Source organism: Sceloporus occidentalis, unplaced genomic scaffold (assembly GCF_023333645.1).
Source record: "Sceloporus occidentalis isolate IW3139 unplaced genomic scaffold, rSceOcc1.0.p SCAF_9, whole genome shotgun sequence".
Taxonomy (NCBI): domain Eukaryota; kingdom Metazoa; phylum Chordata; class Lepidosauria; order Squamata; family Phrynosomatidae; genus Sceloporus; species Sceloporus occidentalis.
In genome coordinates this window covers 48,696,994-48,715,044 of record NW_028316989.1, presented here as the reverse complement: position 1 = coordinate 48,715,044, position 18,051 = coordinate 48,696,994, and the positions used below count along the sequence as shown (strand labels likewise).

Here is an 18,051-nt window from a genome sequence, read left to right as displayed (position 1 = left end):
GTCATCCCCTCTGATGGTGTCACTCGGTGTGGTCCGCATCCCCTTCACCTCCGTAATGATGCCATTGTCTGCAAACAGCCTTGGGATAAAGGCTGTATATGGAGTTTATCACACAGGAACAGCTGGAAGTGTAAATGGGGTTTATCCTGTGAAAATTGTGCATTGGCAATTAAGATTTTCACATGATGTCGTGACTAAAGTGCCATTATCCCAGGAATGTCTCGCAAAAATTGTGCAGTTGCATTAAAGTTGTTCACATGACACTGCAATCAAAAGTGATGAAAGCACCATTAACCCGGGAATAACCAGGCAATAAACAGGAAAATTCTGTGAATTATTTGTTGTTGTTTATTGCCTGGTTATTCCTGGTTATTCTCAGGATAATGGCCACTGTGTGTGAAAATTTTTAATTGTAATTTAATAGTAATTGCGCGATTTTAACTGGATAAACCCGGTTAAAAGTCCTGAGCAAAGACTTCAGGATTTCAGTGGCCCTCCTCCTTCCCTTTGGATATTAGCCACACATTGACTTCTGCAAGGACTGAATAGGGAAGGAGCAAAATATCAGTCCCTATCCATTAGATAACAAGTAACTTTATCAAATAGCTTAACCTCCACAAAGCTTCATGCTGAAACAAACCAGTTAATCTCAAAGGTGCTGCTTCATCTCTTCTTCCCACCAGCCACATATTCCTTTTTATGAAAGAAGTAATTCTTCCAGACAGATGAATGGAGGTAGCAAAAAATATTGCCAGGCTCACAACGCCCAAAGAGAAAGAGATAAAAATATCATCCTAATTGCAACCATACACAGCGCAGGGTTGCATCTGCACAGAGGATTTTATGGAGACCATTTCCTCAGGGAGAGCGATACCATTTTATTAACGGTCTGCTTCATCCCTTTACGCACCTTGGAAGTCCGTGAGCCACGCTTTGGGTGCGGACCACTTTCAGGGTTAATCTACCATGGAAATCATAAGATCTAAATATTCCTGGCAAGGGAGGATCTCCACTTTGAGAAGGATGTATGAATTGGTTTCTATGCAGATGAACATTATCTTCACTTTCTTTTACTGAAATGTTGTTGTTGTTGTTGTTGTTGTTGTTTCATGCCTCCAAGTCATTTCCAATTTATGGTGATTCTATCATGAGTTTTCTTGGCAGGTGTCCTCAGAGGAGGTTTGTCTTTGACTAACTCTGAGGCTGAGAGAGTGTGACTTGCCCAATGTCACATAATTACTTAGAGGAATGATGGTCGATTCCACCTGGCTATCTATCTGTCTATCTGTTGAGGTCACTTATTGCATGCATTGGCGCTCCACTTCCAACACACTGCCTTTGGCTCCACCTCTGCTCAGTTTTGTTGCCGCAGCGTTGCCCCAACTACTTTGAGATCTCCAAGGCAGAAGCAGGGCAAGTGAGAGATCTACCAGAGGCTTACTAGTGCTACCCAGAAACAGATTGTAAGTGAGGCGTAGTCAAAGAAGCCATGGCTAGAATCCTATGGGTGCCTTAGGCAAGCATGCATTTCAATACAGAACCAGGTGGACCTTTTTGTCTGTTGTGGGAGTGTCTACATTAAGTTCATGGTTACAAAAACAGAGCTGCACATGTGGGGCTGTTGCACATGGATGCATATGGACATTTGGTGCCTTGGTTTGGTTGCACAACATTGGCACTCCACACAATTGGAAGATGGTGAGCTCTCCTTGTTTGGAGGTCTTCTACCACCTTTGAATACTGAAATTATGGCAGAGAAGGTTGGAATAGGTGGCCTTTGGCGTCCCTTCCAACTATTCTATGATACTAGGAATCTATGAATCAGTGTCTAGATGCATATGGAGATTTACACTACACAGCGTTTGATCTCAGCCCTTGAGTTGTTCCCAGAACAGCATTTTTATTTGCAGGGAAGGTGCCTTGCAGCTCCAAGGTTCCTTATGGGTTGGAACTCCATTGGAAAGCTCAGTCCCCTCCTGGCATAGCCTTATACTGTTTGAGTGAAATAAAAATCCATTGGTACAGTTGTGAAGACAAGAGGTCCCAGAAGAAAAGGCAGTGGGACCAGCCCCACGTTGCATCTCCTACAAGGTTACTATGGAGTTAATTTTTCCTCTGCAGCCGTATTAATGAGCTCCAGGTGGGCTCCCAGAGCCACTTCTTGCTGGATTTCCCTGTCTCTTGGAAAGCTCTCCTGTCTCCTCCTGCCTTGGAAAAACCTCAGCAAAAGGGATTCCATATTTGCTCCTTCAAGGTACATCACTGGCCCTCTGACACCTTGCCAGGCCTTTAGGGTTACTCTATCATTTTTGGTTAGGACTTATCCATCTCTTAGGGATTCTGCCACTCATTTCTCTTTCCCCCTTCTCTCCACTTTGCAAAAACAAAAATTGAAAGGAAAGACTGGGGTAGATTTTGCAAGAATCTTGGCAGGCTTCGGAGGCTAATACTCAGAAAGAATCTTATATAGATTATTCTCCTTTCCACTGGAAGAGGTTCACAGGAGCCAAGGCTGCTTCGGCTGCAAGGCTTCTGTGAAAAAACTTTATTACGGACGGAGCAGAATCCCTTGCAGGTGGCTTGGCCAAACTGGAAACGGATCCGACGTCTCAAAATATAGGTCTGGTAAAGGTATTTCGGGTATTTGTCATGAGGAGTTAGCAAGGTATTCATTTCACGGCGAAAGCTGGAGGGGGCCCGTGACGGTTTGGCTCCCGCAACCCTTCCTGGTGGAAAAAACATCTGTTGCCAGGGGTTTGTTTTAATTATTTCGCTGGCAGTTGGCAGCCCAAAACATGGGCTAAATTCTTCTTCTTCGGCAGCAGCAGAATAATGTGCATGTTCCATTTAATTTTTTCCTCCTGAAGAAGATTTTCCTGCCTGGGATGTAGAGACCAAAGAAGGCATTATGAGTTTTCACCAAGGATATTTTAGCTGTAGAAATCATAAGCTGGTGGGCAAAAGGGGCCCAGGTTTTTAGAGCTTAGAGTCACCAACATTTTGGGGAATCCATCTCTTCCTTGAAAGCTTACTGCATCAAGACCTTTCCCCAGAATTGCACACTGAACATAGAGATCTGGGGCCCCATTGAATGCCTTCTAGCCCCCTTCCTTGGGGTTTCTATGGGGTTTCTTGTCCTTGAACTGCCACTGTGAGAAAGGCTTTGAGAATTGCACAGTTTCCAAAGACTATTTGCAGTGCACAAAATTCTCATATTTGGGTTGCTGCACAGAAAACAGCATTTTCCTGTACAAGGAAAAGAATATTGAGACCAAAAAAATATCATAAAGTACAATAACATCCAAAATTCACAAAACAGTGATACAATTATGGAGCCAACCCAAAGGCACAATATACATGTTGCAAGCTTTTGAAGCTCCATCAGCTTCTTCATCAGGCAAAAGTGTTAAAAAATCACACAGGAGAATTTTTTTAAAATGACAATGCTGAAGACAGAGGCCTGTGTTTTGTCAAGATGTTGCTGTTGTTCATGGGGTTTTCTTGGAAAGTTTCTCCAGAAGAGGTTTGCCACTGCCATCCTCTGAGAGAGTGTGACTTGCCCAAGGTTGCCCAGTGGGTTTATAGGGCTGAACTGGGGTTCCTAGCCTGGTCTCCATCTGTAAAGAGGTCTTCTGCTTCTCCTGCTGCCTCTCACTTTGTCAAGCATGGTCACCTTTTCTAAAGAGTCTACAGCCTCAGGGTGGGCTTTTAGGGAGAGCTCAGTCCTGATCAATAAGGCCCATTTGTTGGTCATTTTGGTGATCCATGGTATCTGTAGACCTCTCCTCCAGCACCACAATGAGTCAAATGCTGAATAGAAGTCTAGTGTCTAGATCAAGGGAAGTCATAGTGCCACTCCATTCTGCTTTGGTCAGGCCCCACCTGGAAGACTATTGTGTCCAGTTCTTCAATTCAAGGCATTGAGAAGGTGGAGCAGGTCCAGAGGAGGGCAACCAAAATGGAGAAGGGCCCAGAAACCATGAAGCCCTATGAGGAGAGACTTAGGAAGCTGGGGGTGTTTAACCTGGAGAAGAGAAAGTTAAGGGGTGATATGAAAGCCCTGTTTAAATACTTGAAGGGATGTCATATTGAGGTGGGAGCAAGCTTGTTTTCTTCTGCTCCAAAGACTAGTACATGGAACAATGGATGCAAACTACAGGGAAAGAGATTCCACCTCAGCATTAGGAAGAACTTCCTGACAGTAAAGGCTGTTCGACAGTGGAACACGCTCCTTCCTCAGAGTGTAGTGGAGTCTCCTTCCTAATAGGTCTTTAAGCAGAGGCTGGATGGCCATCTGTCAATGGGGATGCTTTGATGGAGAGTTCCTGCATGGCAGAATAGGGTTGGACGGGATGGCCCTTGTGGTCTCTTCCAACTCTATGATTCTAATAAAACCAGTGAGAAGGAACGCCATCTCCCAGGGTGGCCCAGTCGAGGTTGCTGGGAATTTGTCCTGCTTCTCTTTGCTCTCGACTTCTGCTCCTGGACCTCCTCCTATGAATTCCCTCCCACTTCCCTTGAAGGAGCTCCTTCTGTCACAGAGCAAGGAGAAGCCTGAAGGATCAGCGGAGAGCTCTTTCTCCGAGCGCAGCCTCCGTCTGGCCTTCAGTGGATGTTTGGCCAGGCTGACCAGGGCCTCCAGAGACCTCCAGCAGGACTCCCATGGACTTCCCCAGAGGGCTGGCGGTCGCCTGGGCTCTCTGCCTCCTGCCAGGTAAGCCTTCAGGGCATTTTGGAAACAGCAGATTTATTGCGCAAAGCAGGCACATAGCGGTGCACGCTTCAGCTGGCCAACTAGGGAGAAAGGAAGTGCTGAGGTCAGCAACAAGTTGGGATTGCTGAGAGATATATTTTATTAGAATCATGGGCACAGCAAGAGATGCCTCTCCCTAGGAAGCATCAGGAGCCTTTCCTTTTTTCTTGAAAGGAAGCTTGGGGGGAAGAAGTGAAGAGGGAAGGAAATTCTGTGTATCTCAGAATGCCTTGACTTTGGAGGCATTTGTGGATCCAAGTTTTGACGTCTTTTCCCAGTGTGTCTCCTTTTGTGCTTTCTTTGGTGTGAGGGACTTCTTAATGGAGTTTTTGCTTAAGTTTTCAAAGTTTCTCTCTTTCTCGCCTTCCCTCTCTTTCCCTCTCCCTTTTTGCTTAAGGGGCAAAAAAGGATTTATGAAAATGCAGCCCATAACTTTGCCAAAGCAGCGTTTTCTAGGTGCTTGTTCTTTTTTCTTAAGCAGCAGCTTTGCTTTTTCACATATGGTTTGATGCGTGGCTCAAGGCGGCGGATTGAGTTACAGAAGAGGAGGAGGGCAAGAGAGGGAATTTTCAACTTATTATTGGCTGCCTTCCTGCAAATTTAAACCCTGCTATATTGTGCGGCAGGAGAAAAAGTCATGCAGAGGGGCTGCTGCAAAGAGCAAACCTTATTTTGCTTCTGTTCTGGTCAGCTCAGCTCAGAAGCCAAAGTCATGTTTGAGATTTTAGGACAAAAGGAATGCCCTTCCTGCTCCTTTTTGGGCAAAGTGGCATCAAACTGACATCTTTGCCAACGTTAGCATGTATGTTTCCCCAAATGTTCCAAAGTTTGGAATTTCCAAAGGCAGCCAAAGTGAAGCACATTATTGTGGCTGCTGCAGAAGCCTGGAATTATGTGTTTTACACGTGGACAGATTTTGGTGTTTTGCTTTCAGCCCAGCTGAGCATTGCAGTGGGCTGGTCCTTTCCCATCTAGGGTTGGCCCTTTTGGAGGGAATCAGTTTCACTGGAAGAAGCGGCATTGTCACTTTGTTAGGCCACAGTCGCAACCACTCCATCAGGTCGCCTTTCCGTTTCAATCCAATGGGTCCTTTGTGCATGCTTAAAATCCCATTAGATCCAGCATGGTGTAGTGGTTTGGACTCTAGAGACCCGGGTTTGAATCCCTGAACAGCCATAGAAACCCGCTAGGTGACTTTGGGCAAGTCACACACTTTATATTGTATGTCTTTTCATTTTTGTCTGCTTTGTAAGCCACCTTGATCCTGGTGGAGAGGCAGCGTATAAATCATCATCATCATCATCATCATCATCATCATCATCATCATCATTATATCAGCCTTAGAGGGGGGCAAAGCAAAGCCTCTCTAAATGAATCTTGCCAAGAAATCCCTATGATACATTCACCTTCAGGTTGCCATAAGTCAGAAATGACTTGAAGGCACACAGCAACAAAACCCCATTGGCGCATTGCAAGGGATCAATTTACAGACTGCAAGCAGATTTCGATATATTTATTTCTCATCAGTTAGACTATTGATGCTGTAGCATCCATTTTGGAGGCATAAGGAAAGAAGTGAACCACAATGAGAGAGAGAGAGAGAATAAGCTAAGTCAGCCTAAACTACACAATGTTGTAGTACAAAGTGGGTTGCCTTGCTTAAAGGGTACAAATAGTCGAGATGGTAGCTTTTAACCCCATCATTTCATGACTATTGATCCTAAGGGAGCTTCTTGAAGGTAATCCACCAGATGCCCTGGGACAATGGAGAAAGCAGGACAATCTGCATCCCAATAGTCTGCCTTGGAGTACTTTTATTCTTATAATAATCATGAGAATCCAGAATTTCACTCCTTAGAGGGCTGGAAACTGCTTCGTAAATAGCAAAACACTCCACTTAGATATGGAGAAGGCAGCGATGCAAGAGGAGACTCAGCTTCCTTTCTCACAATTTGCTGTTAATTGGTGTCAAATGAAAGCTGAATGAGAGACCTCCAAGAAACCCTGTTCAGGTCTTGCAAAGTTAGGGCTATGGCATCCTAGATGGAGTCTTTCTGTTGTTGTTGTCGTCATCTGCCTTCAAGTCCAGTCCATCTCATGGTGGCCCTAAGCTGAACCTATCATGGGGTTGTTTGGGCAAATTTTGCCATTGCCATCCTCTGAGAGAGTGTGACTTGTCCAAGGTTGCAAGTGGGTTTACATTGCTGAACTGGGGTTTGTAACCTGTAAAGTGGTCTTCCTCTTCTCTAGCTGCTTCTCACTTTGTCAAGCATTGTCATCTTTTCTAATGAGACAACAGCCTCAAGAGTTGGCTTTTAGTGAGAGTTTGGTCCTGGTTAAGACCATTTATTGGTCATTTTGGCAGCCCATGGTATCTGTAGAGGACTCTCCTCCAGCACCACAATAAAACAAACTGAGCAACACAAAGTCACCACATCCCCGGTTTCCTTGACACAAGTGTGGGAACAGTCAGAGTGCAATGGTCTCACATCATGGATTTGGAGAAGAGAGGAGGAAGAGACAAGGTGCTGGTGTTTTCGATGGGCTGGAAACCTTTGGCCGGTGAATTGCGGAGGCCTCCTTGACTAGAGCTACTGTGACCAGCATTGGACTGAACTTGGCACAGATGTCTCTGGCCTGATGATGACATTGTCTAGAAATGCCTTCCTTGAGCGCATGGGCCACCACAGAGTAACCACAGTACCTCCAATGCAACATTCGTCCAAAGAGGCAATTCACAGACTCAGCAGGGCTGCCTCCCGATAAATAAGGCAGCAAATAATACAGCTTCATTCTCACCAGTATAGTTGGCAGTGCAGATGCTCTTGATCCAACCCTACTGCTACTAGCATATTTTGCTCTCCTGGGCAACGGAGAAGGGACAGGATCTTGTTGGTGTCTTACAAATGCATCTGTTACCCTTTGGAAAGGGTTGGGCATTCTTGTCCGGTGCAGAATATCTGTATTCAGTTATGGAGATGGAATACATGAAATGCTACCATGCACATTATGCATGGAGTACATCATGTGCATTCTGTCATGTACATGGGTGCATAGGCACAGATGCAGAGGTACATTTGGTTCCACATTTGGACTCTCGGTCCAATTGTATTATATTCCTGGTTGAGCACATGAGTTACATATGTACTTCACTAACAAAAGCCATCTCAGCTGCCTGAGTCCTGGCCTTAAAGCATTTATTTCTCTGTCCAGCCTATTAAGCTGTCCAAATTCAGCATCCCCAAAAGTCTGGCTGGAGATGATGGGTGTTGCAATCCCATACATCTGGAGAGCCAAATGGGGAAGGCTAGTCTAAACAGCTTTTTCTTATGGCACCCATTTCTTTCATCTTGACTTGTAAGCATTTCAGCAGCATCCTTGCAATTGACCGATCCAGCACTCCAGTTCCTAATCCATTTTCACCCTGCCTTTTGAATTTACCTTTTCTATTCTCATTAACAATAATAATAATGAATACTATTTATTCATTTAACACAGTGGTTCTCAACCTTCCTAATGCTGTGACCTTTTAATACAGTTCCTCATGTTGTGGTGAACCCCAACCATAAAATTATTCCTAAGACCATCAGAAATATGTCTTTTCCAATGGTCTTAGGTGACCCCTGTGAAAGGGGTCATGACCCACAGGTTGAGAACGGCTGATTCAACACCTTCTATATTCAGGGTCCTTTACAAAGAGAACAGTTCCTTGCCCCAAGAAGCTTACGATCTAAAATGGATCATCAGGGAAGGAACAGAGCAAGTGAAGACATCTGGGGTAGAGTCTGATACTTGTGCTTAGGGTCAGCAATGGGGTTTGGAGTCAACAGCAGGACTTGGGTTCAAGTCATTGGAGCTATTGGCTTCCAGGCTGGATGGATGGGAAACCCATTGCAAAGGAGCTATCCGCTGTGCTGAAACCCTATCCCTGAAATAGGTTCGGAATTTTGCACCAAAACATCCAGGGACAGCCGCATTGGCCATATAGCAAATCCAATCAAAAATCCACTGAACAGAGGTCCCTTTATCGGCCAACCCAAAATACCGTGCCTTTTGGTTGGCCATTAAAGGTATTGCTGCTTGGGTGGATTTTTGATCGCATTTTGCACGGTTCGTTTTAAGGTCCGATGAAAGCCCAAGGCAGAAGTCAACATCTGCTACTGTCTCTGAGCATTTGTTTTATTTCAGTGGTTTAATGAATCGATGAAATAATTTGAAATAGTTCAAATATATTATTCTCGCTGCTGCGATTGTAACAGAAGTCTTTCTATATCTCTTCTTGATTCGATCAGTCGGCACTGGTTTCATTATCTCTGCTTTGTACCAAACATACATTGATACTGAAATTCTCTGGTTTCAATATTGATGTACATCTTAAACTCACAACATTTCTCATTCCCAATGTACGATTTTTCAGTGACTCACACCTATTGGAAAGAAATCCCTGCCTCTTACATATTAAATCATTCTTAAAAACCGTCCAGGACATCAAGATAATCCCTGCAGAATTTCCATTGGCCTAATATGAACCTCAGAGTTGCTGAATTATGGATTCGTCGTCCGTAATTTCCGGGCATCACTTTCTACCCTTTGTGTGCGGTTCAGAGGAAACTCTGTGTATCTTTGGCCGTTTGGGAGTTGCTATGGTGACTTCCTAATAAATGCTTAAGTTTCACCAGTAGCTGAAAAAAGGCACACTAGACCTCCTTTTTTTTTTCATGAGCTTTATTTCCTTCTTCTATTAATTTTGGAAGCATTTTGCACAGAACGCTCCACAATTTTAAAAAGAGGAACAGGAAAAGGAGAGTGTTAGGTTCTTTCAGTGTTTTCCAAGGCACTCAAGGTTCTAAAACACAAAGCCCAAAAAACCCACAAAAAACTATGGTTGCTGGTTGTGAAAGCTTTCGACTTCACATATGGATTTATTGTTTTGATGCGTGCTGGTTTTATTTGTTCTTTTAAACACGTAGTAGGATCTCAGCCTTGGTCATACAGACAGTTCAATCTTTCCTCCTCCTTTTTTTACTAAAGCAAAACTATGTGTTCCTTTGACATGCTTAGCCAGTGTAGTAAAGTCTTCTTTTTGCAGAACCTCAGTCCTATGGCAGTACTACAGTTCCCAGGGGTTTCTCTGCAAAGGATCCAGGCAGAAGCAAAGAGTCAGACAAGGAGCTGAGATAGGTCTGAAGATTAAGGAGTCTGTTTCCAGAATAGCAGAGCCCCTTTAAGTCTCTGTCGGGGGAGAGTCTCAGGAACAATGGAGGACCCCTTGATGGCTTTAACAGGAGGCTGTCTGTGCAGAGAGAGGACTAGAAAGCCAAAGGCCCCTGAGTTCATTGCTTTGCATCCCAATGGTACCTCTGAGATCTCGGAACTGAGTACTGGGTGAGAGTTAAAGGAGATGTCCAAGGTGCTCAATGGGTTCAGGACCTTGGAGAGCTCTGAAATCAAACCCTGAGTGGATTTCCTTCCAACTACTGCTAGCTTTTAGGGATGTTCCTTCTACTAAGGAACTTGTGTGATGTGCTATTCCATCTTTGACCTTAAAACAAAACAAAAACTACAAAGGATGACTGGAAAGAGAAACAGATGAACTGGAACATATCCACAAACTCCAATCCGCCAACAGTGGGTTGAAAGGAGACAATGGCTTCCTGGTACATGATGCATGGATAACTTTGGTTAGCACCCCAGCATCGTGGGGATGCTCTTGGCCAGTTTATCCCATTTCCTTACTGGTTCCCAGCCTGCATAGACCACCTTCCAAAACTTCTTCCATCATTCATAGGGTCATCCACCAATCTTGGTCTTAGGCAACATCTTCCCTTTTTGCAAAGGGATCTTGCAGCACCTTTGAGGCTAACAGAAAGATAGAAGACTCCCTTGCAGTATTTTGGATGAGAGATTTAAAACTGAAATTGGAAAAAAATGAATGCAAAACCTCAAATGTACTTGCTTCCTTATTTGTAATTGCATTGCTTTTGTCAATTTGGAACAGCCATCTTGGCCTCCTCCTCCTTGTGCAGCTAAGCTCTTTCCACGTTTCCTTCTTTAAGGGTTCTGCGATACCTTCAACATCGACACCAAAAGGCCACGAATTATACCAGGCTCCAAAGAAGCGTATTTTGGCTACACCGTTCAGCAGCATGAAATCAATGGGAAGAAATGGTAAGTGAATACTCTTTCATTCCTCTAGTAAACGTTTCCGCCGTGACATCGCTTTTTAGCCTTATGGCACATAATGAGTTGTTTGTGGTGTCTGCAATGGTTGTGGATTTGCTCATCCAAATGCTGTGATTTTTTTGGGGGGGTTGTTCGTTATTTAGCCTTCTGTGTCAGAGAGCTCTGGTGCCACAACCAACTACAATTCCCAGAATCCCATAGCATAGAGCCAGGGCAGTTATAGTGGCATCAAACTGCATTAATTCTCTAGTACAGCAGCCACCCTATTGAGCCTATGATATAGGACTTGTTATAAATAGTTGAATAAATTGTTATGCAAATGCTAGATCTCCAGGGAGAGCCAGGCCTTCCATGTCTTTCCTTCTCTTCGAATGCCTGAAATATTATATCCCCCAAGTAAAGAAAGTGGCTGAACATGTCTTTTTATTTTTCCTCCTCTTTCCCACAACCGCCCAAAAAATAAATCAAAAAGAGAAATGCTGTCGTAAAGCCACCATGACTCACGATGGTTAAAACATGACTCACTAAACAAACAAGGCTTCTATACTACAAAACCGAGGGACGCATGGATTTGGTGGCATGAGGGCAGTGCGGTGCCCAGCGGCCGTCCAGCTCTCCTGGGTCTGGAATTGGCGCTGGAGAGGATGGGAAATGCACAGAGCCCCAAAGCCAAACCACAACTTGATGTTTAAAAGGGAAAACCAGATGACCGTCATCGCTGGCTGCTGGCAGCCGGCAGGTTTTCCAAGGGCTCCTGAAAGCGGGAGGCCTTTGGAAGGAGAAGCGGCCGAAATGAAACAATCTGGGGGAAATCTGCTCCAAAGGAAAGGCTGGTATAACTCAGAAGAACAATTCCAGTCCCTGGCCTCCCACCAAGTATCTGAAGAGGAATTTAAGTTTGCTTAGTGTCTTGGATGGGTTCGAAGGCTGCGCCTTTTCCAAAAATAAAAAATAATCCCCCCTAAAAAAAATGTATGTCACATACATAAATATTGGCTGTTTGGGGAATAGAAAGTGAGAAGTTGGTGTGTACAGACACACACACACTTTAAATGGATTCACCAACTTGTCACTATATATATATATACACACACACACACACACACACACACACACCAGATTGTGAGCTTGGAAAAGTTACTTGTAAATGGAAGTACAATGGGCCCTTGGTATCTGCTGGAATTTGGTTCCAGGAGCATAGCATAAATCTCCATTGACAGGCAGGCCTTTCCCGAATAGATACAGGCCACAAAAATCGGAAACTGTTACCCCTCCGAATCTGTAATATAACCACTGTTTGATTTGCTTAAGTTATGTTTTAAGCTGTGAATTATTTTAGGGGGTGGGTGGGATACTGGGATATGGGATTGTAGTGTTTTAAATTGTAAGCCGCCCTAGTTGTTTCGGACAGAGAGGCAGGATATAAATAAAAATATTACTATTTATTATTATTTATTATAGGCCAATGCTCAATCCACTAGGCCACACTGCCTATTCCTGCATAAAATAACCATCAGGATTCTGCCTGGTGTGTATCTAGAGGAAGAGATGCATTTCCCCCCAAGAAGCCCACTCTTTCAAGAGTAGCTAAATCCCACCTTCCCCAAATAATCTCTCCCTTTGCTTCAAGGAGGGCAAGCGATGCCTCTTTGACTCCTATTTATTTGCTACCTGGATCCCTGCAAATGTGTGCTTGCATGCAAAGGGCTGGTTTCTTCATTGGCATCCATCTCCAGGGCAGAGGGCCAAGTGCTACACATTTTGGGAAGGGGGCTTCAAGGTCTGACTTTGCGGTCATGGAAACTATGAGAAGAAAACCTCAGGATTAGCAAATTCCAAGAGAGGTGGGGAGAAGCCATTTGCGCGGCTCTCAACTCCAGCCAAGGCATTAGCTCATCTCGGGTTGTCATTGTCTTTCCAGATCAGGGCCATCTTAAGCTCATTCTTTCCTAAGTTAGTGCATTTGGCTCCTTGTGTCTCTTAAAAAAGAAAATAAGTGCACGCGTTTTGGCTCCCTTTTTTCCCTTTTCTGATGAGCGCCGTCACTAGCTGTCAGTATAAACCAAGTTGCATCAGGGTTGCAGGATAACATTCTCTTCGTCTAGTTGGAAAACTCTGAAACCTTTTTAGCAGGTGTTCTGTCTGTTGTAACTCGAGCCATTGAATCTAATCTCCGCGCACATGTTGGTAACTTAACCTGATATATGTACATTGTGAAGGTTTTATAGATCCCTCTGGCAAGGATCCTAACACAGATCTGCGTTGGGTTTCTCCTGATCTAAGGCGCAGAGATAAGCAAAAAGTCGGGGCAGATAATTAAATTGTCTGGATAGACATTTCCTGGTCCTGGTTCATTTTGGCATTCCTTTGCTCCCAGCAGAAAGAAATGTTATAGGCATATAAACGAAATTTAGGAGTTCTAACTTGGTACCAATACACAGAGTGCCATGTGCATTCAGCCATAAATTCAGTTTTGCATTCAGGTGTGAATTTAGTTGCAAGTGTTATCGTTCAACACAAGGGTAGCATAGCACCGTCAATGCAAGCGGAGGTTTGCAATTCACAAACCCTAAGTACAGTTGGCCCTCCTTATCCACAGATTTTGCATTGAGGGATTCAACCATCCACGGCTTGCATTTAAAAAAAAACAAAATTGCAAAAATCAAACCTTGATTTTGCCATTTTATATAAGGGACACCATTGTATATAAGGGGACTTGAGCATCCAGAGATTTCGGTATGGTCCTGGAACCAAACCCCAGTAGATAACAAGGGCCCACTGTAGGTTCTTGGCCATAGGATACTGTTGGGGAGGCCATTCTGAATTAACCAGTGGCTGCAAGAAGAGATGTGAAACCTGAAATTCATGAGAAATGGGAGTGATGCAGAGCATATCTGGAAATTAACTAGAAAGGACTGGCAGGCACATGTTTTAAGAAACTCCATGAGATGTTTCTGGGCATGTATGCAGGGGCTGAGCAAAGAAGGGAGGCATCATCATCATCATCATCATCATCATCATCATCATCATCATCAGTGTATGATGCATCTGTGGTTGATGCATACCGCACCCTTCTCAATGACCTCCCCTGCATGCTCTGCAACAGGAGAGAGCAAGCGATGTGGGGTTTGCTGAATCTACTTTGAGTTTGCATTCCAAATTTCCAGAGAGCTCTCCAATGTCTCAAACCCATTTTTGTTGATAGCATTCAGTATATGAGCTCCTTTAAAGCTGGGCATAAAACCCAGGGGTTTAAAGCAACTTGAGAGTCTAGAATAAAAGCCAAGGGTAGATCCACTGCTCCCTTCAGATGGATGCCATCGGCTGCCACATTTTCAACCTACAAAATAGGTCTGCGGCTCTCTAGTCTCTCTCTCTCATCCTTGGGCTGAATGACCAAGCAGGAACCTGAAGGAGGCCTGATCCTTCCAACCTGGGAACTCAGAGAAGTTGGCCTTAAATCTCCAAATACTTGGGGTAATAAGAGCGCTCCAAGGCAGACATGACGTCCTCCGTCTTACTGTAATTTGGAAGAAGGGAAGGCACTCAGGGGAGGCCAAGCAGTCTGAACTGCTTCCAAGATTTCCAGCAATAATGGTTCTGATCTGCAAAACCAATTTCCCCAGCAGTCTTGGCTGTGGGTCTTTGGAGGTCTGGCTGACAGCTGGAGGCATCAGTCGGGGATTTGGGAAAGGATGGCATCTTTTTGAAGGGATGGGAAGATGGAAGGGAAAGTTATGTCAGGACTATAGCTCCCAGAATCCCCCCCAGCCAACTGCCAGGGAGATTTTGGGCACTGGTAGTCAGAAAAAGTAACTTTTACAAGCTGTGGGTATGTGTGGAATGTGCAAGGCTCAGCTAGATAATTTTCAACTTCCTAATCTTACTATAAAGTCTCATGACTGCAAATTCTACCTGGATACAGTCCCAACCAAATCACCGCTTAGAGTCCTTCTAGAATTGCATCCTTGCAGTCAAAGTGGATTGTTTTTAGTGGACTCTGGAGAAGAAAAAGTGTATGCAGAAAATGCATACATCAGATACTTTTGCCTAGCCCTCTTAGTGATGTCTGTTGTATGCACAGAGCATGCATTTTATGAGACTGCTTTTTTAAATGAACAAAAGCCTTTCAAAAATTAAACTGAATTGAACAAAACCCTCCCATATAATGGGCTGCAATCCACAAGACCCGGATAAGGTCTATTTTCAAGGATTTGACTGCAATATATAGATCAGAACATTGTCCTGGTTGCCTCCTCCTAGACATGTCCATATGCAACACTTTTGTACATATTTCTGCTTCTATGTGTTAACAAGATGACCGTATATTTATGTACAGCAGGCTGCTTTATTGTGAATACATGGAATGATTTGCATGTAGTACATAATGGGGTTTGTGTGTTTATTATGTATAGATAAATTGATCCCAGCTGTAAGCTTACAGAAAATCCATAAGCAAGAAATGAAGGCAAAAACACTCACTCCATTCCCCTCATCCAACTTGCATTCAGAACACAATGTGCACATAACGGGTTTCGAACATAGTGGTGCTGTAAACCCCTTTGGATAGACTTTGGCTGAGATGTTATGCTAAGCAATGAGAACATAACTACATTCACAAAGGCATGTGACAGTTGTGCAATGCTACCTCACTAGTGAATTGTGATGTTATGGGACTAAATACACATGGTGCATTAATGCCCATGTGATGGGCGTCAATGTGCAAGGCACAACACGCAAACTGCACACCAATGCACAATGTGCATCGATGCACAATTCCATTTGTGTAGGCACAACATGAACACCTCTGTTACATAACAGTGCCAAAGTTTAATCCTCTGGTCTATGGCAATGCACACCTGTGCGCATCACCAGAGGATGCCAGTCTGTACTGTATTGTTTTCCATAATTTTTGTCTAACATCCCAGCATAAGGGAGCATCTGTTGCTATCTTGTTGTATCTTGTGGCATAGAATTCCATAAGTAAATTATGAGCAATGTTAAGACGCACCTGCTTTGGTTGTCCTAAACATATTGACCTCCTTAAGGCTTTCCCTACTAGCAGGAGTTTAAGAAATACACTGGATATGGATCTAGTTCCTAGAAACTTGTGGTTCTGACCTTCCTTAGTCATTTGAGAATTGTCAAGGAGATGGGGGCGATTGCAACCCATGTTGCCCCTCCATCACTTTTGCTGGACGTTTTGGACTGTTTTTTTAATTATTGTTTTGGTTGGAGTGGGAGACTTTAGGGGTGGAAGAAGTAAGTGGCCACATCTGCAGCAGGTTTGGGGTACTTTTGGTCAGTTTACAAATGCAAAATTGCCCAAACATTGGTGCAAGGAGCTGACAAGTCACACTTCATCCCCCCCCGCTGCCCGCTTTGGTTCCCATCAACCAAATTTTCTAGATCAACAGGCATAATTCCCCCCCCCCCCCTTTAAAAAGCACTGGAGAGATGATTCAAACACAACCCTCCCTGTGCCAAGTTGTGAGTTAAACTCCGCGCATTTTAGATGATGCTCTGTAATTAGAAGTATCTTGTCCCAAAGCTGCGGTCGCTGAGAACATCTGTTTAAATTACAGTTGTGTCAGATTTGGATGGGAGACCTCAATGTCAAACAGGAAGGAAAAACCCCTTGTTGTGACATTGCACAGCGGTCCCTTCCCGGCTTGTTCAAGATTAAAAGGGATCTTCCTTTGGGGTTTTCCCCATTGTGAAATGGGCTGCTTCTTTTTTTAAAGATGCAGGGTTTTCTAATTTGGGTAGGTCCATGGACCAATTTTCCTGCCTAAGATGCTCTGGGAGCCACAGAGCCTGGCATAAAATAGCCTCTGTTGGAAAGCATTCAGTTTTGGAAAAGGTTTAACCTGCATCCCATACTAGAGTAGACCCACTGACTTGAATGGTTGGATGGTGACAAAATGTAGGTATATCCAATTGATTCAATGGCTCTATCACCCTCCAAGACAGCAGTATCTTTCAGTTTCCAACAGCTCTTACTCTCAGGAAGTTCTTCCTAAGGTTTAGATAGAATCTCTTTTCCTGTAGTTTGCATCCATTGCTCCATATCCTAGTCTCTGGAATAGCAGAAAACAAGCTTGCTCCTTCTTCAATATGGCATCCCTTCAAATATTTAAACAGGGCTATCATGTCCCCTCTTAACCTTCTCTTTTCCAGGCTAAACATCCCCAGCTCCCTAAGTCTCTCCTCATGGGCATGGCTTCCAAACCTTTCACATGGTTGCCCTCCTCTGACCGGAGCCAATTCCTTTGCTAGGACCATTTTTGTTGTTGTTCCTAGACACTAACACTCCTCACATCTCTCTTTCTTCCTGAAACTGAAATGGCTGCTCTGTCCTCCATAAACTCTGGCTCCTTCTTGCGGTCACTGAGCAAGCAGAAACTGATGGCTTTTCCACACATGGCTTTGGACCGGCTTCATAGGAATCTGGATATTGGTGGATGAATGAATCCAGAGCGGCGTGTGACCTGAAAGCACCCTTCCAAACGTATTCCCTCAGCCACACGCACCTCTCTTGCTGCAATCCAGGCCAGTGTCATCTTGAAAACCACACACCATAAAACCCATTCTAACTACAGGCTCTAGAGACCTACAAAGGCAATAGGATGACTTTTCTCTTGTTGTCGTTTGCCATCAGGCCAAGAAATTCAAGTCGACAGGTGACTCAAAGGCACATGCAGACACACACAATGATGCAAAATTAACGCAGCAACTTAAATTGTTCCTTTAATGTTTGCACTAAAAAGTGTGTGTACATTGAACCATCAAAAAGTAAAGATGTCACTATCTCAGCCATCCATGAAACAAGGCTTGAATTTTGGAATATAGCTTGGTCTTAGGTTCTCCGTTAGTCGGACCCTTGCATTCTTGACTCTTTCTTTCCTTCTAAGGCACAACCGAATGGATGCCCATCAGCATTTCTGTGGTTTTCTTCTAGAGTTTTAATAATGCCTCCCTTGCAAACCTAAACATCTCCTGCCCAATTCCAAAGGCATATAATGACCCCAAAGCTATATAAAGCATTAAAGTGATGAATCATTCGAGCTCAGAGCTATGGAGGAAACCCAAAACTCATAACAGACATGACCATG

At 44.1% G+C, this 18,051-nt stretch overlaps 1 protein-coding gene across 1 annotated transcript in view; it reads left to right on the top strand.

Annotated features, from left to right (window-relative positions):
- The window catches only part of LOC149307504 (integrin alpha-11-like), an 89,722-nt gene that overhangs the window by 36,287 nt on the left and 35,384 nt on the right, over positions 1–18,051 (top strand). The window contains exon 4 of the mRNA XM_089539316.1: positions 10,810–10,921. Within this exon, the coding sequence (XP_089395442.1) occupies positions 10,810–10,921 (112 nt within the window). The remainder of the gene's footprint in view (positions 1–10,809; positions 10,922–18,051) is intronic.